The sequence below is a fragment of the Sceloporus occidentalis genome, unplaced genomic scaffold (assembly GCF_023333645.1).
Source record: "Sceloporus occidentalis isolate IW3139 unplaced genomic scaffold, rSceOcc1.0.p SCAF_8, whole genome shotgun sequence".
NCBI classification, from domain to species: domain Eukaryota; kingdom Metazoa; phylum Chordata; class Lepidosauria; order Squamata; family Phrynosomatidae; genus Sceloporus; species Sceloporus occidentalis.
The window spans coordinates 24,037,952-24,064,699 of record NW_028316988.1 but is presented as its reverse complement, the minus strand read 5'-3'; the positions used below and the strand labels follow the sequence as shown (position 1 = coordinate 24,064,699).

At 44.7% G+C, this 26,748-nt stretch overlaps 2 protein-coding genes across 12 annotated transcripts in view; both read left to right on the top strand.

Moving 5' to 3' along the window:
• The window catches only part of LOC149308290 (nicotinamide riboside kinase 2-like), a 22,671-nt gene extending 3,656 nt beyond the window's left edge, over positions 1–19,015 (top strand). For 5 of the 11 annotated variants that reach the window (XM_089535459.1, XM_089535458.1, XM_089535461.1 and 2 more), the window contains exons 3-8: positions 3,374–3,450; positions 3,676–3,850; positions 5,441–5,512; positions 5,992–6,098; positions 6,848–6,933; positions 7,056–8,055. In XM_089535459.1, the coding sequence (XP_089391585.1) occupies positions 3,374–3,450; positions 3,676–3,850; positions 5,441–5,512; positions 5,992–6,098; positions 6,848–6,933 (517 nt within the window). In that variant the 3' untranslated portion in view covers positions 7,056–8,055. Of the gene's footprint in view, positions 1–3,373; positions 3,451–3,675; positions 3,851–5,440; positions 5,513–5,991; positions 6,099–6,847; positions 6,934–7,055; positions 8,056–15,140; positions 15,916–18,930 lie in introns of those variants that run through there. The other 6 variants (XM_089535463.1, XM_089535457.1, XM_089535456.1 and 3 more) reach the window with 3 other exon arrangements.
• Positions 17,165–26,748, top strand: LOC149308289 (protein-lysine 6-oxidase-like). Its single transcript, XM_089535453.1, has 7 exons — positions 17,165–17,787; positions 18,931–19,039; positions 20,632–20,769; positions 21,820–21,976; positions 23,775–23,870; positions 24,702–24,817; positions 25,259–26,748. Exons 1-7 carry the CDS (start codon positions 17,199–17,201, stop codon positions 25,263–25,265), a joined length of 1,212 nt encoding a protein of 403 aa, XP_089391579.1. The 5' UTR covers positions 17,165–17,198; the 3' UTR covers positions 25,266–26,748.

Sequence of the window (26,748 nt, the reverse complement as noted above, 5' to 3'; positions counted from 1 at the left end):
CATAGTTCTTAAGATTTCATTATGCACGCTAGCAATGACGAGAGAGACGGTGAGCATCTGTCTGTTAGCACAAATGAAGCACGCATGACTAGGATGTACAATAGCAATACAACAAGGTTCAATACAAAAAGTGACTGTCATAAGCAGCAATTCCTGGCATATATATATATATATATATATATATATAACCTTGGAAAACAGCCACCTCTGGTTTTGTGATACAGGCTGAGTCTTCCCTATCTGGAATTCCAAAATCCAAAATACTCCAAAATTGCCCACATGTGTGGCTGAGACAGTGACACATCTGCTTTCTGATGTTTCAATGTACACAAACTTTGTTTCATCCACAAAATTATGACAAATATTATGTATAAAATGACCTTCAAACTATGTCTGTATAAGGTGTGTACAAAACATGAATGAATTCCATGTTTAGACTTGGGTCTCATCTCCAAGATAATCTCATTATGTATATGCAAATACTCCAAAATCTTGGCCGGAAGGGGAGGGGATCAAAACACTTCTAGTCCAGAGTATTTCAAACAAGGGAGACTTAACCTGTAATCACTAAACCTCACTTTTCCATGAAAAACACAATGGTTTTAATTGTTGCAACCTGCTTTGAGCTTGGGTTTTGTTTTTGCTTTAACCATTCTTTAGCCATTCATCTAGCCATATTACAAACACTAGCTATGTTCACGCCAGAGCTTTGAAAACTTACTTTTTAAAAAGACTACAGCTCCCAGAATCCATTAGCAACAGACAGTGGCTATAGTGGGGGTTGCTGGGAGTTGTAATCAAAAAGGAACCTTTTCAAGCAGTGGTTCACACGTGGTGATAAGCCATGGTTTATATTGATCATGGTTTGTTGCTTAAGCCATGACTTGCTCAGCAGACAAGCAAACAAGCCTTGTTTCAACTTTCTAGTTTGTTTCCACTCCTAATATCAAATTTAAACAAAGGGTTTCCCTGCCGTCCATGGGAAATGGCATTTAATGGAGAAGTTTTGGGCATCTTCCACTTGTTAATAGGGTCTCCCCAAGAAACTCTATGTCATTGCATCAACTGAAAACTCTGCTCCAAAACTTGGAAACCTTAGCACTAACCTACTTGCTATATCATGAATGGGACCAATTCATTGCTGTTCAGACCTGCATTAACTGCATTAAAGCAGTTAAAATGGAATCATAGTGCTATATTTTTGTGAAAAGTGAAAAGGATCTATGAGTTAGTGTCATTCCAAAAATACCAACAACTGCCTCATTTCATCTGCATTCCAGGTTGAGCCATGCTTTTAAACCCTGCTGAAATCCATGGTCAATGGGGCTGTGGCTAATTCATGTCCCATAAATTTCAGTGGGACTAAAAGCACACAGTTTGTGTATAAAACAGGCATTGTAGGACTTCTTTCCTAAATCTCACAACTAATAATACGAGAAGTGCCCCCAAAACTACAGAGCAAGACATTTCTTCATCTTAAAAACCAGTCTTTAGATGAAGATTGGATTTAAGTGGTAAAGGATCGAGACCAGGCAAAGGAAGTCCTCTGGTCTTGACTTGGTCCAGAGTGCCTCTTCCTTCAAGAGCTGTGTCAAAGGAAGTGGCAGCAGCTCAGCTGCCATTCCCTGCATCCTCTTCATGGGGGCAAATGCTGACCGCTTAAGACACAGTGGTCCTGCTGCCCCACATATCAGATGTCCTAAGCCAAGGAATTTTGCTCCTCTTGTATTGGATTTCCAAATGAAACTTTAAATGCTGTTGAAATAAAAATGGCAACGGCCAAGTTAGCAGACAACGTTCACTTATTTATAAAAAGCGCTATACTTTCATTTGATAAAAGTTGATATTTAGTACACTGAAACAGTACATTTATAGGCTACATCCACACTAGAGAAATAACCCAGTTTGGCACCGCTTTTCAGCATCCTGGCTAAAGGCTATGGAATTCTGGGAATTGGAGTTTGTTGTGGGCCCAGAGCAGAGCCAAATGCTCAGCTGAAGCAGAGCTCTGCTCTGGACCCCACAACATACTCCAACTCCCAGAATTCCATAGCCTTGAGCCAAACAACAAGTTAAAGCAGGGCCAAACCGGGTTATTTCTTCAATGTGGATGTAGCCTTGGATGGATATGTAGTCTCCAGGTGGCTTCTCATTGCTGAGAGTGCAATGATAAATTGCAAAGCAGAGGATGCCCATCGTCCACAGCAGCCCTCCCTGCATTCAGTCCAGGTTAAGCCTGCCTGCTTGACTTCAGCGGAGAAGCTGTGGCTGCCTCTATACTGCAGAATTAATGCTGTTTGACACCCTTTAACTGCCATAGCAGGTTGCAATTTAAGTTCCAAAAAAAAAAAATCATCTTTAAGAAGAGGTCTCTGGTTCAGGCATTAACAAAGACTTCGGTTGCATCTGCACTGCAGAATTAATGCAGTTTGACTCCACTTTAACTGCCATGACTCAGTGCTCTGGAGTGCTGCGATATGTAGTTTTGTGAGATATGTTGTAGCCTTCTCTGTCAGAGAGCTTTGGGGCCACAACTACAAATCCCAGGATTCCACAGCATTGAGCTAAGTGGTATCAAACTGCATTAATTCTGCAGTACAGATGCAACTTGTGCCAGGTTATGTCAGATCATTCTGCAGAATATGCAATGCAGAACCTCCACTGATACCATCCTTTGGCCTCACAAGGGTCTAGTATGGGGATGGAGGACAAAATGATGGCATTTGTCCCCAAATAAAAATCCCCACCCCATGAAATTTCCCTTCAGTCCCAAATTACTAGCATTGAAGAGAGTGAGCACTGAAAATTACTCACTTCATTAATTGTATTTGGTCACTTGTTCTTTGGATAGCTAAAATGTTATTTCCAAATGCTCAGCTGAAGTCAGTGCTAAACATTTGGGGAATGAAGGATAATTTAACTGGGGACCAGAATTCCTATTTGGGGGTCAAAGCCCTCATCCTCTCTGAATAACTACACCTTGCAATTTGGAAGATGTAACTTAAAACTGGCTTACACAAGGGGCATCCTAAAACTGCAGCTGTGACGCAGCTTATTAAAGCCATGAGTTCATAGCGCTATTGTAGCACCAGAAGGTCACTGCAGAGGCTAACAATTGAAATTGAAATTGGTAGCAGCAGATCAGGGGAGGACAGGAAGCCAAACCCAATATTCTAGAGAAACTTTTGGGGAACCGGGTCGGGGAATGGGGTAAATGGGGAAAGGCAATCTGAATTGTCATTGTTCTGCACCAGAGTTGTTTTGCTATAAGTGAGCACTTGCTTCCGTTGTGTGTGTATGTATGTGTGTATTTTTACAGTAGTGTCCAGGTTGTGATCGGATCGTAGGTAGCTTGGTCACCCTGCGTTTGCAGCAATGTTTTATTGATCACTATATTTCAGCCACAAGATCAAATACAAGTCGGGGAAGACGGCTTTAAGCAATGGGATGGTAAGAACGGTGTTCGCTATAGGATGCAGTAATGTATATTTTCCTAAGTATATTTTTATCACTATAATTTTATTATTAAATAAAAAAGACTTAATTGTAAAATTTACATAATTCTATAAACACACGTTTATAATTTCATACACTTTCACACTGAATTTTTCATATATTTTCATGACTGACCTTTTTCTCTATGTATATATATATATTTTCCTTTCTTCTCACTAGTGCTGGATTCCTTGGATATGGAAGCGATGGTGAACACCGTGCGTGCATGGATTGAGAATCCAGTGAAATTTGCCCGATCCCACGGAGTAAACGTTTCGCATGGCTCAAAGTTGCCCAGTTCTGAGGATGATATCCACATCTTGGTTGTTGAAGGCTTCCTGCTTTACAACTACAGGTAAAGATACCTTTACTCTGCTTGTTTTCTTTAAATAGTTATCTGTTTGCCTTCTTTTTCAACTGACTTCTGGTCCTATGGGGTTTAAATGGTGATCTCATTACTCTGCAACAAACCCCTGATTTGATTCTAGATCAGCTCTTTATAGAAATTCAAACCAGAAACCATATTCTTCCCCTGTGCAGTTTCCTCTTTATGTATCTTTACAATATGTTTCTTCTTTGTGAAAAACAAATCAGCTGCTTGAGTCACATCAACCTGGAATATTTATTCTGTTTTATATTCCTAAGTATCCCTAAATCTGATCCTCATATAGTGGAATAAACTTTAACATGGAGAGGCTCCTGCTTCACAAGCCAGTTGAACAAGATTCATGGATTGGACTGTACACTTGAGTTTGTTGAGTTTTTTAAAGAAAATGCGGTAAAGAAGGCTGTTGCATCCAAGTACTTTATAAGTTAAAAGTGTCACCTCTTATTTGGGCTCAAATGCAAAAGGAAAGAGTTATAGACCATGGAGCATAGCTATATTAATAAGCTATAAGCAGCCCAATGCCATGCAGATGTAAGAACCTCCAGAATGTTTTGTAGCCTCCAAACATTTCAAGGGCTATCTGGTGTGAATCCTCCTTTCGGAGGCCCATAGATGTCAGGACTGTTGTGTAATAGAGTTAAAGAAAATCTTCATTTAATTCCTGAAGGTCACTGCAACAAGGGTTATATATGCAGGCTTGTCAACACTTTGAAAGGCAGGGTGCCTCTAAAGCTACTCAAATGATGAGTTCCAGTTCTTCTTAGGCAGAATGTTGATAGTAAATTGCTTATCTCACACACTGCAAGCATATCAGAAGTGGTTTGGCAAATAGTTTTCGGGCTTGTAGATGTTTGGAAGCAACTGTGTAACTTACTGTTTACCAAGCTTTAAACTGGGGGCTCTATCAGGGCTGGAGATGAGCATATAACTTTTCCTACTGGCGCACATGCTGGGAAATCCATTTCTGAATCCATGATGGAATCTGTTTGTAATGACCATGTCTTCATGCAAGCCTCAACTGATATTTTCACCTCTGGAAAAGATGTGCAATTTGTGGGCCACCAGACAATGCTGGGCTAGAACTTCCATCCATCCTAGCCAGCCCAGCCAGTGGTGAGGGACCTAGGCAGCTGTAGGACAGTACAGTGTAGTGGTCTGAATGTTGGACTAGGATTCCAGGAGACTCGGGTTGAAATCCCACTTGGCCATGGAAACCCATTGAGTGACCTTGGGCAAGGCACACTCTCCCAGCCATGAAGGAAGGCAAAGCAAGGCAAGATGAATACATCTTGCAAAAAAAAAAAAAACCTACAAGAGGGTCTCTATATTGTAGCCACCATGGTATAATAGTTTGAATGCTGAATGTTGGACTAAGAACAGGGTTCAAAACCCCACTCAGCCTTGATATTGCCATCAAGCATGGCACCTGTGTCAGGCCTTAACTGGCAATGGAGAAGCCATGGGTTTGTTTTTTGTTATTTTAATCTGATCTTTTCCTCTTTAGCGTCTTCAGTAAGGAACCATCCTGCCTCTAACCCTGTCTTTCTTTTCCCTCAGGCCACTAGTGGACTTGTTGGACAAGCGGTACTACTTAGTCGTTCCGTACAATGAATGCAAACAAAGGAGGAGGTAAGAGTGGTATCTCAACCCTGGTTCTCTACGCATCTTGTTCCCATGACATAATGGCATTCAGGAAACATTCCTTCCTATTAACACCGATCCCAAACACATCTTTTTATAGGGGTGTCAGAAGGGGAAGTTAATAATGGCATGTAGAATAGCTGGGTTAGTGGCATGATTCATCTTCATGCTGCATGTGGCAATGGGGGCAGCTGAGCCAGGTGGCTTTTTTCGCCTAAAGGGCACAGCCAGCTAGGATGTCAGCACCACATCAGGGACCATGACATGGCACCGATATCAGCACATTTTTGCATTCCATTGATACCACCTGCAAAAGTCCAGCTTAATTTAAGGAGAAGCCTTTTACATAATGCATGGCCACTCGTTTTGAGGGCAGTAGAGAGGACAGACATCCCTTCAAGTCAGAAACTGTTTATTCTACAGCAACCATGCACCATAAGACATTTCTTCTCTTGTTTCTTCTCTAGTACCCGTAAATATACAGTACCTGACCCTCCTGGTCTGTTTGATGGCCACGTCTGGCCCATGTATCTTAAACACAGGAAAGAAATGGAGGCCAGTGAAGTTGATGTTGGTAAGGATCAAAGACCTGGCTTTGACTCTGAGACGAGGTGGTGAAATTCAGGGGTGCAGGATATGTATCTAGTATAAATATTTGCTGTTATTTTGTGCCTTTGACTCTGACTTATGGTGAGCCTATCATAGAGTATTGTTAGCCAGGTTCAGAGGAGTTTTGCCATAGCCTTTGTCTTAGGCTGAGAGTTTAAGTTACCTGGGGTCATCCAGTAGCATTCCATGGCTGAGGGAGGATTCGTACCTAGCCTCCTGGGGTCCTAATTCAATACTCAAACCACTAGAACATTCTGCCTCTTAAAAAAGAATTTATTCAGGGGAGATTTGCCACCATTCCCTTTCTCTCTGAAGCTTAGAGAGTGAGGCATGTCCAAGGTCACCCAGTAGGCTTCGGTGGCCAAGCATGGATTCAAACTTTGTCCTCCAAGAGTCCAACACTCAAGCCACTATACCAGTCATATAGCCAAGAGATAAGAATATTTTTGTTTTAAAAATTCATAAAGGAGCAGTATGCAGCCTGAATTCCCAACAAATATGACGGCACACTCACATTATCCACTTGTTTCTTAGTATTTAAAGCACAATCCTAAAATATATTTAGAAAACATGCTTAAGACTGCAGTGTTGTAAAGCTATGACTATAATGAGTGAGCAAATTCTCCAGATGAATTTTAATTCTACAATTTTAAATTAATGCAACCGGCAACATCCTTGCTCACAGAATTCATAAATCATTCTTTTTGTTTTCAGTTTATTTGGATGGCCTGAAGTCCAGAGATGACCTTTATAAGCAAGTCTTTGAAGATATACAGAACAAGCTTTTAAATAATTCATAGGTAAATATATTCCTAATGGATGGTGGCAGGCAAGGAGTAAAGAAGGTTTTCCCTTCCTGAAATAAAAATAGCCAAATTTATTTCCATAATTTGAATAGTAATTTCCCCCTTTTGCTTTTCAGGATCTGTGGACAACGGAAAGATCCGTGTACAAATCTGATGTAAATATTACTTTGAATATTAACAGAAACATGTAAGGTTGAGTATCTGAAAAGCCCATCTCTCACTGTCCTTTGGAAAATTACTTTGTGTATATAATAGAATGTTAACCTATATTTATTTGCAATGCACCCATGGACAGGTTTTTTTTAAATTTCCTTCTTTTCTATTCCAATGGTTTAATTGTGTATGTTGTAAAGATGCATTTTTATAACGCAACACCAAATCCAAGTTTGTAAAATAGAAGTGTTGACGTCTGTATCTTTATGTCCATGTTTGTAAGCCTTTGTATGGTATCACATTGTACACACAGTAAAAAAACAAAACGAAAACCCATCCCAAAACTTAAATATGTGATCTCTTTGTTTCACCATACTCAACAATATTGAGGCACCAGACACTTCAGTCCTTAAGCACATCTTCAAAATGAGGCTGGATGCTCTAACTGGAGATCTTGCATTGAGCAGGAGTCTGGACTGCATGCCTCTGTGGATCCCTTCCAACTCTAAGATTCGTGGATGAAAGTGATGCAGTCATATGAGACTCTTGTTTCTTTTCCACTTGGGTGGACCTATCTTCTTTAGGTCTTAGCAACCCAAAGTAAAGTAAACATCTATGCCCATCTTATTTATTTCCTTTCCACAGCTACTGCTTAACTCTCATCTCTCAGTCATAAGCCAGCATCCTCTTAGCGACATACGTAAGGGAGAGGTCCAAAGTACACCTTCATTTATCAGGCAGATTGAGAGGAGATGTATAGTTCCACCGGCAGAACTTTCATGTTATGCTATGCAATATATTAAAAATGCATTATAGTGCATCAATAGGAGGAAGAGAAGAGGTGGAGGAAAAGGGAAAGAAATGGAAGAGAAGGGAAAAAATAGGAGAAGGAGGGAAACAGGAGGAAGAAGAAGAAGAAAAAGGAGGAAGAAGAAAAGGCAGAAGGAGGAGGAAGTGAAAGAGAAGGAGGAGAGGAGGAAGAAGAGGAAGAGAAAGAGAAGGGGAGGATGTACAGAAGAAAGGAGAAGAGAAGGAGGAGGAAGGGCAGCAGTAATATTTCATAAGGCTTTGGTGAAAGGATTAAGGGTTTATGAGCAAAAAAAGATGTTTGATTTTGAAATACTTAAATGTCATAATAGAGGAATGCAAAGATCCTTTGAATAGAAGTTCCTTTTCATCTTGAAAGTTTCTCCTGTTACTTTTTTCCCCCAAAAATGAGCAATGGCAGCTGGGACGGAAGAAACCAGTTGGCCCCAGTGCCTGGGATGTTTTGCATTCTTAGGACATTGTTAGCCCCGATGAGCTGGCTGCGGAGAAAACTTAACCGTTCTCTTTCATGCTGTCATGCTCCTTCTTCTGTGGTCATGTCGAATGACCAAGCACAGCTGTGCATCCACAGCGCAAGTGAGCTGCATGGCTGCTTCTTTTTTTAAAATCTGGAGTTATGTGCTGAGGCATGTCCCACAAATGCCTTGCTGACAGGCAATCTGAACTGGGAAGGATTAAGGAGGCTCAAACTTTGGCTTAAATCAAGGCTTACCCATGAGCTCACGTGTGGATCCTGGCACATTTCTGTCTCTTGGCTGAGCCCTTTGAGATAGATAGATAGATAGATAGATAGATAGATAGATAGATAGTCCTCAAACAGCTCCAATTTGTCAGTGACAATCCTGATTAATCCTCTGCCATCCCACTTTTCCAGCTACTTGGAAAATGTCCCAGTAGTTTGCACTCAATTAACACAGGGGAGAAGTCCTGCCCTTCCCAGTTAGCTCAGGCAAAAGCAAACTACCACAGCCTCCTAATACATTTGCCCCATCTGGAGAAATCTAGTAGGAGCAGCCTAAACACAGAACCAGGTTTCTGCCGCCTTTCAGTCGGGTGAGAGATCAGGGGGTTGGAAGAGATGACCTAGAAGGCCCTCATCCAGCTCTGGGATTCTGAGAATTTCACAAGGATCGGATGGAGGGAGACAGCCAGAAGAACCCAATTGAACTCCCATCTGAGCACACAGAGAGAGAAGCGGAGATTGTTTGAGTCATCACCCCGGAACACTCTCCTGGGCCAAAGTTAGACCTTGCTGGATAATCTTTGCTCTTAAATATCAAGCCCCATTGCAATTCGCTGTTTGCATCTCTTCAGAAGCAGATCTCAGTGTCCTCTAGTCACACAGCCCTCAAAATGTCACAAATGAAAACCAGGAAATATGTGGCCAGGCAACTTCAGAATGTGGCAGAGATGGCAAAGGTTATTAGTGAGGAAGAACAGACGAAGAAGGAGAGGCTGCAATAGTTTGCTAAGGAATCTTAGTGGTCCAATTTCACCAGATATGGTCCATGGGAGCACAGCTCTCGCCCCACAGCTTGGTCCTAAGAGGGGCCCATGCTTTCCCAACCCAAATTACAGGGTCCTGGAATTATTTGTAGTGGAAAGATGTGAATTTTCCCACCGTGGAGTTTTTTAAAAAGAGCTCAGGCAGTCACATCTCAGGTGTAAGGACACCTGAGCACATCTGAAAGCCCATCTCTTTGCATGAAGCCTGGAGCAACCTTGTGTGTATGTAGACAGATAGAGATATGGACATATCATTGTCCACTTCTTTAAAAAATGATTAGTGATGGAGTTTGGTTGGCATATTTCCATGACTATGTTAGATAAATGTGGAGCAAGGATTGTATCCTGGTGGCAAAATGCCACAGAAAGACAGCCTCCTCCTTTAGGTGCTAGCCCAAAACCTAAGATCATCAGTGGAGGCCTTGTTCTTTGTCCAAATAACTCTTCTGTAGCAGCACACAGACCGTGAGACTCCCTGACACAGGAGACTGCGCTAGCTCCATCCCTTCTGAATTTCTGGCAGGCAGTGAACAAATATATTTTCTTGTGTTGCCCTTGCCTCTTAAAAATACAGTGTCTAAATTGAAACAAAGGCTGGATGGTCAGGGGTGCTTTGAGTATGTATTCCTGCACAGAAGGACTAGATGACCCTTGAGGTTTCTTCCAACTCTAGGATTCTATATGATTCTAAATCTGATTTTTTAAAAACTGTTTGCCTCGTTTTGGGACTATTTTGAGAGAGGACCCTGGGCTGCTTTAAATTGGATTTTTAGTTTTCAAGCCTTTTTATCCATTGTGCATTGTTGACTGGAGAGTCCTGGTGGGTCAAGAGGTGATCAATAAATGTTTGAACGAAATATACATGAATAAATAACGTTGGACCTATCTTAGCCAGGTAGTCTGAGAAAGACTCCTGCCTGAAATCCTGCAGTAAGGATATTCAGTCAAGCAAATTCTCATTTGCAGTGACAAATCTATTGTACTCACCCCCCTGGTTTAAGAGACACACTAATTGTGTGTGTGTTTTTTTAATTGCATAACAGTCATGTAAAAACTACATGAAACAGGTTCAAACAGGAGCTGGGAAAGGTGGGGTGGAAGAGAAGAGACACCCGGCAACTCTATCTTTTGGAGAAGTTTGGTATTCTCTCCTTGGGGGCCACACAGACGCTCAGATATCACCTAGGCACTCCTCCTGGTGCTGAAATGCAGGCCTGGTACAAATATAGCATTTTGTCCTCAACGTTGACTGCCAATTAGGAAAGGGCAATGTTAAAGGAGAAGAGCACCGCAGCCGGGCTCTTCATCTCGGCCACAAATTTCTAAGAACTGCATAGATATCTCTCCTTCATCCGTTCGGGAAGCTTTTCAGGGAATCTCTGGCTCCTGGTAAAGGTTGGGAATTAGTTTCCTGACCATCTCAAGCCTGGTCCAACAATCTCAGAATGGCAACAGCTTTCTTGGGTGTCACAATCCTACCTTGTCTGGTTCTTCCTCATTTACAAAACGAAACAAGGCTCCAGTCCTCATGGCTCTGAATAAAAGGCTGTTTAATGAGGAGCCTAGGAAGCTGCTTATACAAATCATTCGTTCATCTTGGTCAGCACTGTTAATACTGGCTCTAACTTCTGCCTAAAGTTTTCCCCAGGCTTGACTGGAGATACAAATGAATGGACTCAGGGAATTCATTCAGTAAGAAGCAATACCATTTTGGTGGGGCAACTCCAAAGCATATTACACAAGGTTTTGAAGCTTCACTGGCTTCTTCATCAGACAAAGATGTTCAAAATCATACTGGAGAAAAATGGTGATGATTTTGGAGACACAGGCCAACGCTTAAGATGGGATTTCAATGCAGGCAGAGACTTCTCCCCTTGTGAAGACAAGGGACAAAGAGCAATGAAAGGCAAGGGATAAAATTTCAACTCCTATTAGCACAGAAAAATAACTTCTCTTGAGATCCAGACGTACCCTTTCTGAGCTATTGTTCTTAAAATAACAATAATAAAGCAAAACTCTAGTCCTGGTGGTTCTAAAGAAAGGGCTGTTTTTAAAATAAGAACAAAGCATATCCTTCCAGATATTGTTGAACAATGGCTGCATCCACATTGGAGAAATAACCTGGTTTGGCACCACTTTAAGTGCCAAACCAATGTCTGATAAATCACAAGACCATCTAGTTTCAAGGCAGGAGGTAGAAGACGGCATAGATATTGACTCTCTTGGCTCTTACAAGCCCTTCCTTGGGTATCTTTTTCTCTTTCCCTGTCTTGGCTGGACTGGACTTGTATCAGCTGTGTAAGAAAGACAGTAAAATCTATACTATTAATAGCCGGGAGGCCACTTCACTTCTCTCTCTCTCTCATCGGCCTCCTTCCCAACTTTGGTTAAAGGCTCAGGAAGCTGGCAAGGGGTCAACGATTTCTAGTCTCAGCCAGCTTTGGGTGTGTTCAGCTGGTCCCCCTTTTTGAAAGGAGTCAAGCTCTGACTGTGTGTATGTGACGAATCACCCCTTGTGTGACAGTCACAGCGGAAACATTCAGTGGAGCTAGACCTCAGATAACCCAGTCATGATGGGAAAGGATGCCAACTTTTTTTGAACAACAAGGAATGGGTTGCCGTTACTCTAGAAACCCACGTTCCCAATGCCAGTTGTGTCTCCTTTGCATGCTAAATGTACTAAATCGTTTTCCATGCGCATGGACAAATATCCCACCTGGAGGGGACCAGGCCTTCTGGAAGACACGCTCAGGCATCATAAGCCCAAAATTAAATAAATCCTTGTTATTGTTGTTATGAACGTTTAAGTCAATGTCATTTTATACTGACCCTCTCCTTGGGTTCAAAGATGTAGCCGTGTTAGAGATCTTGTAGCACCTTTAAGACTAAAGAAAGGTTGGCAACATGAACTTACCTAGACTTAAGTCTGAAGAAGTAGAGTTAAGTCTCTGAAAGCTCATGCTGCCAACCTCTCCTCAGGAAGATTTCTTCAGAGGAAGTTTGTCTCTTTCTTTTCTGGGAGAGTGAGGCTCACCCAAGGTCCACCAGTGGGTTTCCATAGCCAAGTGGGGATTCAAACCCTGGTCATTCAACGCTCAAACCAACACTCAAACCACTACAACACCTTGGCTGTATTAATACAATTGGGCCTCCAATTGGATTATTTATCTGCAGATTCAATCATCCAAAATATGCAGAAAAAATTATACATTCCTAAGTAAACCTTTATTTTGCCGTATTATATCAGGGACACCATTTTACGACACCACTGTATTATGGGACTTGAGCATCCATGGATTTTGGTCCTGGAACCAAACCCTGGCGGATGCCAAGGGACCACTGTATTATTATTATTACTATTACTACTACTACTGCTATTCACCACTTTCCACAACCACGAAAGCCACCAGCTACCTCTCTTGCAGATGGAGTAGCTGGAAGGAATTACTTTTAAAAGGTACCTTCCTCAGCTCTGGCAGATGCCCCTTTGCTGTCCCGCCGCATGGATTAAGGTTAACTCCTGCGCAGCTGGGCCACTTCCCCTGCGCATGGTCCCAAGGGTTTCTGTGATATTTCTCACCTCGCTTCCAAATACGTGGGCAGAAAGGTCAGCCTGGCCCCATGGAGAAGGGCAGGAGGATTGGATTCCTCCAGTTCCCCACCTCCAGGGTATTGTGAATGTTTGTGATTCAACCTCACAACTTCAGGAGTGTGGTGGGAAAAGGGCACACACCTTTACCAGAACATTCCTTATGAAAAAGGCGGGTATAATGGGGACCATGAACCCCATTCTGTGGTCCCTGAAACATTTCACTCGTCTTCCCAAAGCCTCCAATCCACCAAAATTCTTTCTTTTTTTAGTTTTTGTGCCCCAAAACCACACAAAAGCCCTCATGAAAACACATGAAAATACCCCACCCCACCTCCAGAAACACCCTCCCGCAAAACTACTGCCATTTCCCTCTTCAGTCCCTCTCAAAATAGCAACAGCATCGGTTCTTGTCGCCATTTTGAGAAGGACTGCAGGGGAAAATATGAGGTGGGTTTGCTGTGGATTCATTATGGTTCTTGGAGCCAAGTAACCCCTGGTGACCACACAGTTGCCCACCCCTGTCCTATGGAGACACCTTTGAGGAAAGTCTGTAGCAATATATAGCCCCTGTCACCAGCCAGATGGGCTTTAGAGTCCTTGTCAACATCATGGCCGCACACGAACAGCTGTCCAATGGCATTAAAAGGGTTGTTTTGGGTCTAGTAGACCTTGCTAGAGAAACCGCATGGTGTTGTGGTTAAAATCCCCAGCATCACCAGCTAGGGCTCCTATCCTGAGCTATAGCTGCTGGTCAGAGTAGGCAAAACTGAGCTAGATAGAGCCATAATCTGTATAGTATATTATATAGTATAGTATCATAGTATATTAGGCAGCTTATTCCATTTATTAAGGGGAGGGGAGTCATTTTTCTCCTGCAAATAGCCCCAACTCCATGGTAGGAAAACATCAACCTGCTTGTTAAACTATGCCAGAATTGCTGCTGGCGATGCACAATCCAGTGGCGACAATGATGGGTCAGGTTTTGTTGAAGAGGGTCTCTCTCCCAAACTTAATATTTTTTAATAATTAAACTGCAAGTCTTAGTTTTATTACTGTCTCGTTCTGCGCCGGTCTACTTCTTCACTACCCTCTAGTGGCTAAATCATAGAGCAAAAGGTCAGAACTAAAATTAATGGATGAAGGTGAATGAAAAACGTTGCTTGAGAAAAGGCCATTTGCATCCCAAGAGGTGAGCAGGAGGAAGAGCAAACTCAGGCTGCATCCATACTGGAGAAATAACCTGGTTTGACACCGCTTTTCAGCATCCTGACTGAAGGCTATGGAATTCTGGGAGTTGGAGTATGTTGTGGGGTCCAGAGCGGAGCTCTGCTCTGCTCTGGGCCCACAACAAACTCCAACTCCCAGAATTCCATAGCCTTCAGCCAGAAGAGTTAAAGTGGTGCCAAACCAGGTTATTTCTCCAGTGTGGATGCAGCCTCAATCCCAAACAGCAGAGGCTCACTTGTATATTTTATTTAGTGACTGCATTCTCCATTTGCTCATGCAAGTAATGAAAGAAAACAATATGAAGTTCAAGAGCAACAGAATAAATAAAACAAAACAGCATAAATAAATAAAAACATGACTCTGCATAAACATACAAGGAAAACACCGGAGAGAAAACAAACTTGAAAAGGTCTGTGGGAATGAAAAGATCTTTTTGTGATACCCAAAAGGCCATGAAAGGGGGGTCAGGAGACTACTTGGGTGACCCAGCAGAATGTGGAAAAGTTACTTTTGGGGGGCTAAAACTCTCAAAGCTACCATCATCAACACCCCAACCATGCTAGCCAGAGAATTTAGGGAGTAACACTTCCAGATCAGGGACTCATCCATATTGTAGAATTATAGCGCTGTTATTTCGCTTTAACTGCCATGGTTCCAGATTAAAGGAAATTTTCATGTGGGGCAAGAGCTCTTATTCAGGAAGATGTATTGCTCCTCCATAGCTACACCTTTGCAAGGTAGGCTTGTACGAGAGAATATGGCCCTTCAGACAGCCAAGATCCAAACGATATATCTATTTTTATTGGGAATGTACTGCTTTGGCTTTTTTCCCAGGCAAAAAGTGCCGACAGGTGCAGCTTTTCTTAGCTTTTAACTGTGATTATTATTATTTCAGGAATCCCACTGGAGGAGCAAACCAGCTTTTAAAAAAGGCTTCTTCTGTCTGAGCCAGACTTTGGTGGGAACACTTCCCGGACACCGCAAAACCTCCATGAAAAGCATCCACTGTCAGGGAGGCAACTTCAGCAGGCACCTCAAAGAAAGAAATAGTACTTTGGTCAACAAGATGGAGATGCCTCCTTTGTGTGGAGAAGAGAAAGGGTGTCATTTTCCCCTTTGCCGTCTTGTGGTTTTGCTAGACAGGTGGGCCTGGGAATCCACTTCTCCTCCGTATATTCTCACTTTGGTTTAAGAGCAGGATGGATTTCTTTCGCTGGCTGATCCTAGGTTCTCATCAGAAAATGATGGGGCCTTCCATCAAGACCTAGCTAACCTTTGCCACCAGCTTCCCACCTTTCAGAGATCTTTGGAGAGAGGGAAAAAATACTCATACCTTTCTCAGTTCAGCAAACAGACGTCATTATTTCTTTGATAGTACTGTTTAGCCACATAGGTGAGAATTGTGTAACTCCATTAAGCCTTTGGGGATGATGATGTTGGCTCCAAGTATGGCTCCTCCAGACATCACTTCAAAGCCAACAAATACCCATCCTGGCCCTCCCCAGACCCCTATTTTTTCTTTCCTGCTGGTGACACCAAATATTAGCACAACTAACAAGGCCCTGGGTGCGGGTCACACTCCATGCAAGGCAGAGGTCCCCTTCTCTCCTCAGTGACACATTCCAGCCCTGCTTGGCAGAAGCCAATGGCAGCTTGTGGCAAATGCCAAATATTGACCCAGTGCCTTTATTTAGCAAGCCCAAAGAGGCCAGGCATGCCCGCCTGCCTTCCTCTGGGGCCTTGGCAAATATTTTTCCAGCTGAGAGAGAAAACAACCAGCAGCAGGGAAGGAAATTTACCAGGAGCGCCCCTTTCCAAAGGCTGTGTGACCCTTTGCTGAAGCGTCAGCCCATGTTTCCTTCCCAATGGGTCTTTGCACAGCTGGGCTGACAATGGTCCTGTAAGGTAGGATGCTAGGATTCTTGGTCGACCAGGGAGCTGAAAGGACTGTGGCTGCACACCACTGGGAAGGAAGGAAGGAAGGAAGGAAGGAAGGAAGGAGAAAAGTGGAGGAGGAGAAGGAGAAAGTTGGAGGAGAATTGAAATGGGGAAGAAGAAACAGAAAGAACAAATATGGATAGACAAATAAATACCCTAAAGGTTCCAGTTCCTGTCTAATAAGCTAAGCAGGATCAGTCCTGGTTAGTACTTAGATGGGAGGCCACCAACAGATGCCAGGTGTTGTAGCCTCCAAAAACCCCAAAATCATGGGGTTGCCATGAAGTGAACTGAAGGTGCACACAAAAGAGACAGAAAGAGATGGCGTTGGATAGGCAGACAGATGGAGAGAGAGGAGAGGAGAGAGGGACTCAGGGCATGGCCATGGCCAACCCGCAAGGAAGACACGTGCCAAGAAAACCCCAGGATAGTGTTTCCCCTTAAGGTTGCCATAAGTCAGAAAGGACTTGAAGGTATGCAGCAACGACAAAGGAAGAAGGGAGGGAGGGAGGAAGATGAGGAAAGTGGAAAGGAAGGGAAGGGATGGCTGGAGGAAGGGATAGTGGAGAGAGGGAAGGAAGGTAAGAAGGGCAGGGGAGCCCTGGCAGGAAAACAAGACAGAGGAAAGGAGGGCAGTGGGCAGTGCCAGGACAGGAGCTGAGGCAGGGGGTCTCTTGGGGGGAGACTGAGGAAGGGGTCTGGGAGAGGGTGCCACCTCCTCCTTCCTCCTCCTCTGGCAGCTCCCTCCTGCCCTCCTTCGCTCACCTGGGCACAACTTTTCCTCCCAGCCTCCCTCTCCACCTGAGGAGGAGGCCCTTCCCCCCCAATCTCTGGGGCAGGAGGGCAACCTGGGGGCGGTCCTGAGCCCTTCCTCCTCCTCCTCCTCTTGTGGGGCATCCTTTTCTTGCCAGCTGCGCTGCCCTGGTGCCCATAGGGCTCTCCTCCTCCGCTGGCCATGGTGCTGATGCCAAGGCTGCTGCTGCTGCTGGTGCTGGGTCTGGGGGTGCAAGAGGGCATGGCCGGGCCTCGTCCCTGGGCCCAGGAGATCCTCTGGAGGAGCCAGGGCCGCCTCAACCGCCTCCTCAACTCCGCGGGGCCCTTCCAGCTGGGCCCCAGCAGGCCCCAAAGGCTCTACCTCCAGGTGGCCCCCAGGGGACCTCCCAGGGCCCTCCGCCTGGCCCTCAGGGCTGAGAGTACCCTGGAAGCGGAGGGGGCAGCCTCGGGCAATGGGGGCCAGGAGCAGGAGGAGGCAGCCCTGGGCTCTGCTTTTGGGGGGCCCACTCCCAATGGGACCCTCTTGGCCAGCAGGACCAACGGCAGCCAAGGGGCCCCCAAGGAGCACCGCTTCTCCTCCTGGCCCAGGGGGGCCCCCCATGGAAGGCCAGGCCAAGCAGTGGGGGTCAGTGAGATGGAGGGCTCTCCGGTCCCCTTCCGCCCCACCAGCCCCCAAAGGAGGGGCCCCTGGAGGCCCAGGAGCCCAGCCAGAGGAGGACCCCCTCCAGGCCCCTTCCAGAGCCAGAACAGCATCTTCTACAACATCTACCCGACGCCCAGGATGCCCTCCAGCCCCAGGCCTGGCTATGGGACCAACTTCTTCCATCAGGGTGAGTGGCCGGCTGGGACTGGGGACCCCAAAGCGGAGTGGGGCAGGGGCTAAGAAGGGGGCTAGGGTCATCCATGGCCAGCATGGCTAGCAGCAGCCATAGGTTCATCCTCTGGGGATGCACCACATTGACAGCGAACCAGGGTGAGAAGGCAGTTGGCATCCCTTGTGGCAGGGAGTTCCACAGTGTCTTGTGTGAAGAAACCTACCCTTTCCTCCATCTTGAGTCTCCCACTCTTTGGCTGTGACCTTATCCTTTGTTGCTCCTATTAGGACAGTAGAAATGGGACTTTCTTGCTCTCTTTCTCTCCAGTGATGCTTGATGGTACTAACGCCTCCATTCTTATTCTTCTTTGCCAGCTATTCATCTAAGATCAAGAGCTGCAGAACTGCCAAGAGTTTTCCAGATGCATGCAAACAGATCTTGTAGCAGTTTTGAGTCTCAAAGGTGCTTACAAGATCCTTATGCAGACTGATTATTCAGACTAATGGAGCTATAGGTCTTTGAATTCTGTCCCAGATCTCTATAGTTCTATTTTCACAGGACTGGACACTTGACAGGACAATGTTGGTCTATTTATGCCAATACTGTTAGGTTGGTAGCATCTCTTCAAAAAAGGGAGCTTTTCCCCACCCTTTTCCTCATCAGATGGGTTTACAGTCCATTAACAGGAAAGTGCCAGAATCAGTCTATGGCAACAAATCAGGAGTTTTAAGGACCCTTCCTTTAAAAAATTAATAAAGAAAGTTTCTAGAGCTCAGGATTTAAAGAACAAGTTGGTTTAAAATAGGAATGTGGGTGAAACCCTTCTGTTAAGTCACATTTTGGAGCCTTATATCCCCATATTGCCTACACCAGAAGCAGCTGGAATGTCTTCTTTCAGAGAAGCAGTAACTTCATTTTGGGGTTTTTAGGGAATCATATACCTGCAGTAGATATGAACTAGCCAAAAACGGCGGCTACTGGGTTGATATTAGGATCACTTTTTTTTTAAAAGGCAGAGTTGTAATTACCTTTAGGCATTCTGGATTCATTTGTATTTAATGTGTGTGTTTTCATTTGCTGTGTGCCAGTAACAATGGTAAATTTGCTTACACATAACACATTTCTTATGCTCCTGTTTCCCACTTTCTTCCCTACTAGGCCTGCCTGATTTAATTCCTGACCCATATTTCATCCAAGCGGCCACTTACATCCAGAGGGTCCAGCTGTATGCCTTGGAATGTGCAGCGGAGGAAAACTGTCTTGCAAGGTAGGCACAGCAGAGGAAAATTGGCAAGTAAGCTAGAGAAAAATGTGGTGCCTTGTCTTGGCCATTTGCACATTTGAAAAGTGGAGCAGGGGCAGTCAAGGTAACATAATAGTGTGATAGTCAATAGAAGGATGTATTTATTTTATTAATGAGTCCATCCAGACATTTATACCGGCGTGTGCAAAATGTGGACTCAGAAGCAGTTCAACATTTTAAAAATACCAATTTTCCAAGAGCACTTACATCAATAAAGTTAACCTCATTCCCACTTGCTACAGAAAACTGTTTATTGCATCTAGTGACTCTCATGTCAGCTGGACTTGTGAATGCTCTCTGGGTTTTAATGCAAGCTTTAAAAAGGAAACAAAATCCAAAATGATGGAGCTATTTGGAAAATAGGGCTCAGGATATCACTAAGCTCCATCTTGAAAGGTCCAGTCAGAACCTGTAAGAGGTGAATGGCCATTAGTTGTGGCACCAAAACTCTCTGACAGAGAAGGCAAAATCTCTCACACTACAAATCCCAGCATTCCATAGCATTGAGCCATGGCAGTTAAAGCGGTGTCAAACTGGATTATTTCTGCAGTGCAGATGCTGCCTGTGAGAGTTTTCATCCAACTTTGCACCAGCTTTGACCCCACCAGGAGAGCAGCCCTGACATCCAACATTTTGCTGTGTTTTTTTGGCGGTAAGAGGCTGGAATGTCCAACCTGGATCCCTCCATTTTGCAGGACACGCCAGTGCCATAAATATTGTTTTTAGGTGGTTTTCTTTTGGAAAAATTTAAGATCAGGGGATGCCAGAGTCTAGGCATGAATGAAAACCCTGAGTTTCCTGTAAACAACCCAAACAAAGCTGGCTTCTCATCCCAGGAAAGGGTCAGATGGAAAGGTCAGGGCACTTCTGCCTTCTCCCTTTGCTTGTTTGCTCATTCAATGAATGAACTCTTTTCCCCCCTCCTCATCCTTACTAACACTGTCCCCAAACACAACTTTTGAAAAGTTGTCCCGGCTTTTGTTATGTCTGCAAAGGAAATTCCCTGTCTGAAGAGTTCCTAAGGTTTACGAAAGTAGGATGTAAACTTTCTCCTTCGCTTTTGCTTGCATGGTTCAGTTCAGAGTTTGGAGACATTACTTTACGGGGGACTACAAATTCCAGAACCCCCTTATTAGCTTCTTAATGCAGACTTGGGGAAAAGTTACCTTTTGGGGACTGCACTATCCACAATCCCCTTCACACAGAAGCATTTAACACAGATTTGGAAAAGGGTTTACAGCAAATCAAGCCTGGACTCTCCCTAGAAACAAACTCTGTTTGCAGCAATGGAAGTAAGTGAGGACAAAAAGGGAAAGCAGGAGGAGTTATGAGAAAGTTAAGTTGTTTTAAAAACAACTGAAAAAGTGGGAAGACAGAGGATTAATCAGGACTGTCTGTGCCAAACTGGAACCGTTGGAGGGTGTGTATTTGGGGAAGAGGGTTTTCAGAGCTATGCTCCAAAAAGGTAACACTTCCAAGCTTGCGGGAGCAGGTGAGTAGTACCTCTAACCCCAACAGATCTATGTAAAATCCCCTCTTTTCCTCTCATTCTGTAGATCTGCTTACCGTCCCGGAGTGAGCAGAATCAGCTACCGGGTCTTGCTCCGTTTCCCTCAACGCGTGAAGAACCAGGGGACAGCCGACTTCCTCCCAGTGAAACCACAACATGCCTGGGAATGGCACAGCTGCCATCAGTGAGTACTCAATTAATGATGTCTTTTTCACATTGGGTGCAGGAGGGCCTGAATCCCTAACAATGCCATGTGAGCAAGGGGAGGATGGAACAGTTCATTGGGATAGTCCCAGTTTTGCCTGCAGAAAGTTCCAGGTTCAAGTCCAGGCATCTCTAGGTAGGATGGGGAAAGAGTCACGTCTAAAACCCACTGATCATGCTCAGAAGAGTCCTCCACCTTTCATTTGCCATGTTGACACACTCTGGTGTTGCTTGGCCACACATGTCCCAGAATTCATCAGTGTGATGTTGGAGATGTGGAGCTCCTGGACCTTTAATAGTGGTGCAGAAGAGGGGATTTAAGCAGGTATTTTGCATTAAAGGTGCAGGAGCCCTCTCCTGTATTTCCTGGTAGCTCTAGGAGGACTACCTTCCTTGTCTTCCACAAACAGATATATTGAGGTCTTCTATAGTTTTGCTGGGCATAGAATATTGTTTTGTGAAGTGTGTAGACACTTGCCCTGTTCATTGTCAAGCATGACAAAAACAATTTTATTTCTTTTAAAAGAGAGTATCCCCTGCAGATTTAGAGAGAACCAGGTCAGCAGATGCCAAAACGAGTAGGAAGGATTAGTTTGCATACATTTTTAATGGAAAGTGAATGAAGCTCTATACCTTTGTAGGGGAGCTGCATAGATATGTGTGAACAGGGCTGAGTGTGGAGTGCGCACTTTCCTGCTTAGAATCGGTTCTTCCCTCTCACCCTTATAACTCTTTTGCATTAATTTTAAATTCTTTATTCATTTACTGAGATTTGCAGTTGAGGGGAGGGATACTTAGAATTCCCAACCAGAGAGTTTTAGTGCCTCCCCAAACCCCAGGATTCCATAGGATGCAGCCTTGTCCCTTTTTGGATTCCCCCCCCCCCCAAATAGTGACAGACAATAGAGACAGTGCGGTCCTATGCAGGCACCTGAAATTGATACAGATGTATGTGTGTTTTCATTAAGCCTACATCTTGCAAAAGGACCCTGCAAGAAAAATCTAGACCCTTCTCTCTGTCTGCTTCCAGGCATTTCCACAGCATGGACGCCTTCAGCAACTACGACCTCCTGGATGCCGTCTCCCACAAGAAGGTAGCCGAGGGCCACAAGGCCAGTTTCTGCCTGGAGGACACAACCTGTGACACAGGCGTCCGGAGACGCTACGCCTGCACAGCTCACACCCAGGTGAGGAAGTGTCCAGCGGGCCAGTGGCTTCTGTATAATTAAGGGTTGTCATATACATTAAGGGATAGGGCTCTTGTGCCTTTGCTGGTTGTGCAGAAGAGAGAGTTTCATCATGGGTTCTTTGTCATGCAACCAGGTCACTCTTGAAAGGGAGTTCCAGAGTTTGGGAGCAGCCACTGAGAAGGTCTTGTCTCTTGTGTTGCCACTACATTATAATAATGATGTTTTTTGTAATACACACACACACACACACACACACACACTGTAAGGATATCTGCTCAAATTTTGGGGAATATTAATTAGCTCAACACACCAATATGGGGCTCCTTACAAGTACCCCTCTCGGATCGAATCCCAGCCTGTTTACGAAGGGACCAGAACTTCCAGGAACTGAGGCAAAGGCAAGGTCTTTGAATTTTAATCTAGTTTATTGATGCACAGGGGGACACACTCACACCCATACATTCACTCATGCAATCACTCAAGGCTAATAGAAGAAAAGGGAGGAAAAATGGAAAGAGAACACAAGGCCTTCTAATGGAAATACTTGCCTGCAATGGTTTCCCTCGGAATCAAGGTAGATGCAGCAACACTATGAAGGGAAATGGGAAAGGGGTGCGTGGAACCATGAGAAGCAGACTGACAGAGTGCCTGCCTGCCACCAACATGGAACTTCGAACAAAGGAAAAACTGGACTTTAAATAGGTTCCTAGTCACGTAGCCAGTGGAGGCTCTTGTCCTACATCAAAGTAACACCAAATTTACACATCACTTGATCCATAGGCATCCTTTGTCATGGGAAAACGATTGCTGCCGGAATGGCTTGTGTCTGTGAAACATCTCCCAGTCATAAATCTGTCTCCTAGGTGTGAAGGAAATCTTCCTATTTGCAACTCCTAACTGAGGCTGGTGCCTACGTGGTCTCTCCGCTTTCAGGTCATGGCAGCCAAGGGACAGCTCCCATAATGCCTTTCATTAGGGTCATCAGGAGACATACTTCACCCTATAGATGCAGAACTTGCTTGGAGGCCTCTATGATCAAGTGATGCCAGGGAAAAGGGGCCACCTGATTACCTCCACAGATGCATTTTGGGATAGGGATTTTGGGGGTATTTTTATAAAATTCCAGACTTGATAACAACACACACACACACACACTGGGGGAAAGGAGGGAGATGGGAGTGATAAAATTCTAGAATTGAAAGGAGCCTCATGGACCAATGCAGAAAGTCCAGCTAACTTACCCTCAGCAGGGAGCTTTCTAGTCTCTTTTTGAAGATGGACAGAGAAAGAGACCACCACTCATTGTGGCCGTTGGTTTCACTGATGAACCACGCTTACCCTCAAGAAGTTCCTTCTAAGGTTCAAGTAAAATCTCCATTCCTCATAGGTTTTATTCTCTGCAACTCTTATCATCCTTGTTGCCATTCTCTGAACTCACTCTGACTTGCCTCGACCCTTCTTAAAATGAGGTTCCCGAAATGAATGCACGAGACCTGGCTAGCTCAGAAGACAATGGCACTATAACTCCCCTTGATTTAAAAACTATGGTTTTATCAATGCAGGCTAAAATAGTGGTTGCCTTCTTTGCTGCAGCTTTACCCTCCTGGCTCATGTTCAATTTAGGGTCAAGAATCATCATAAATGTTGTGTGATGATGCAGACAGCATGCAAATGCAATCGTTCACATGCTACTGGAAGAAATGGGTATGGTTAAGCCCCCCCCCCCCCCCCCCCCCGTTTAAAGTTACTCAAAAACATACAGCCTCCTTTGAGTGTGGTTTTGTTCTTCTTGCAGGGTCTGGGCCCGGGGTGTTACGACACATACAACGCCAACATCGACTGCCAATGGATCGACATCACTGATGTCCCTCCTGGAAAGTACATCCTCAAGGTAGCCTTGGCAACAAAGTCATGAATGCCCAGGAATTGGAAGCGGGTGGGAAAGAGGTGCCACCTTCCATCTCTAAAAGGCCCCATTCAGACCTTACCAGCTGCTCTCCCATGGAGCCAAGTCATGCACTCACATGCATGGACTTGGAAAACTTGCTTTTCAGGATTACATTTCCCATTATCCCCCTGGCCAGCATGGCTGGTTGACCACACTGCTGTGAAGCTGATTCATACACTCACATGGGGTAGAGCTTGGAAAAGTTATTTTGGGGGACAACTGCTCCCAAAATCCCTCAGCCAGCATGGACAATGCAAAGCTGATTTATGCACCTCTGTCTATAGCAAAGACTGGCTGAAGTCATTTGGTGGACCAGAACCCTCACGGGCATTGGCCATCACGGCTAGGGGATTTTGGGAACTGTGATCCTCAAAAGTAACATTTCCAAGCTTTGCTGTCCAGCTGCTTGATTTGTGTGTCAAGGGCAGAGTCCTCATCAGAGATGGCAATCCACTCTGGGTTTTAGTGTGAACTTTTAAAGACGTTTTCTGAGAAGTTTAAACCTGAGACCCTTCAAAATAGCCCCTTGGATAGCTCAACCGAAAAATGGAGTCAAGAGCTGCCATTGATCCAAGAAGAGTATGGAGTGACAATCATAGACTCTGGAGGCCAAATCCAATTGTTAGTCATATGCAGAGTAGACCTAATGATCAATGGAAGCTAACTTAAGTGTTAAGTGGCCTGGGTTTAAGGATGTTATTCTTTACTAATTTTCTTCTATAAGGAAGCAACGTGTAACTTTAACCATTTTCTTCCTGATCTCTTACTCCTGAGGTGACGGTCAACCCAGATTCCCTTGTGGAAGAGTCCGACTTCACCAACAACATTGTCAGGTGTGATATAACCTACACAGGAACGTATGTCGACACGCGGAACTGCAGGATCTCAAGGTACAAGGCAGGGAAGGGGAAGATGACTGAGAGAGGGAAGAGGACTCTGGCCACTTAGACCCCCTCAAAAAAAAACAACCCTACAACCGGCCTCCTATTGGTTCATCCCAACTAGGGCAGACTCCACTGGGATGTTGCTGGATTGCAACACCCAGCATGTTTCATACTTAGCTAGCCTGCGTTGCAATCTAACAATACTGGGAGGGCTGTGAGAGTCCCACATCTAGTCTGAGCAAATGTTGGAGACTGGGCAAAGTTGATCATGAAACAAGGCATGTCAGGTAATGCGCAGAGGGAGAGAAGTGGCCTCTCTAAGGTTTTTGTACCCAGAAAATACGTGTGGTTTAATGTATTAATTCCAACTGACATTCTTCAACCATAACTGGTTTTTCCCCTCTTTATTTTCTCTCTTCCTTTCACCCCTTCGGTTCCTCTGAGAAGCTTCTAAGGAGCACCCACCGACCCATGGAGTCCTCCACATCCCCTTCTCCTCACCATAGATGCTTTGGTCTCTTGACAAACCACATTTAGTCCTCCCCAAAAATACTCAGCTGGAGAGGAGGGGTGGAATTAGCCATTTGGGGTCTCACCTTTGCCTTAAAATTCATTCAGGCTCTTGACATGCCCTCCTCCTCCTTCTCTCCAAATTAGAGGCAGTGCACCCCATTTCACCCTGGCAAGCACCCCCAAATTTTCCCCTCCTGAAGCATCCTAAAGAAACATGGCTGCTCTCAGAAAATGTCATTTATTATCATAATATAATTTATTTATATTCTGCCTCTTCCCAGAGGAATCAAGGCAGATTACAACAACTATATTAGGCAAACTTCTGATGTGGAGGAAACCAATTGCAAGATTCAGGAGGAAACTGGGAATATTTCCTCTGCAGAATTGCTGCTTCCTCTGCTGAACAAGCTGTTTGCAATGCAAAAGGACCATGTGCCGCCTTTGTGCAGAGTAGGTCCCAAAGAGCCAAGATTCTCATCTGTCCAGGTTTTCCATCCAACATTTTTGCCCACATTTTTTCCAGAATATTTTCAAATAGTCTTTCCAACCCTGGTAAACCTTGACAGACCTCATTCTGGGCAAGGCAACCTATTTTAATCTTTCTCCGTCTGCGGGAGAGGTGTCTCCTGGCTGGCCTTCATTCCTCAGCTTTGCTGCCCCCCAAAAATGCATTACCCACTTTTGTCCCTTTCTTCCTCCGCTCCATCCCACCTCTCCAGCCAGCCACAAAACCTTGTTTGGCTAATGTCTGGAGCCATAGCCCACCACCATACGCCCACGAAGGTGTCCCCACCAGTAAGGCCCAAACCAGCAAAGCATTTCCCATTGCCTTGAGGTCAGGATGCAAGTCTGCCTCAGCTGGACGTCTGGGCCAAGATACATCCACTCCAACCGCTGTCTGCTTTCGGAGAACTGGGTACCGCATCTGGGACTTCTTCCCTGTGACCAAGAGAGACACCACAGCCACCACAAGTATGGTGTTAAGTGTGCACAAGGTGCCCAAATTCATATAAAGTAAATATGCTCTGCTTTGGTCAGACCATGCCTGGAATACTCTGTCCATTTCTGGGTTCCACGGTTCAAGAAGGAGATGGACAAGATGGAAGGGGTCCAGAAGAATACGTCTTGCTTGGAGAAGAGAAGACAGAGCGGGGATATGGTAGTCCTGCCTTTGAATACCTGAGTGGCTGCCATCATAGTGCCAAACCGGGTTATTTCTCCAGTGTGGATGCAGCCCTCCTTTGGTTGTGTTTTGATGGGATTGGCCACAAGATGGACACTTTTTTCTTCCCATAGAAGCGGGGAGAAGAAGGACACTGTCTACTTCCTAGGCCTTTCTGGAGCATCCTTTCCCTCCAGGATTCAGGACTAGAAAAGTATCTGGAAAGGGATTGGCAGTGTTCAAAGAAATAAGATATATTAAA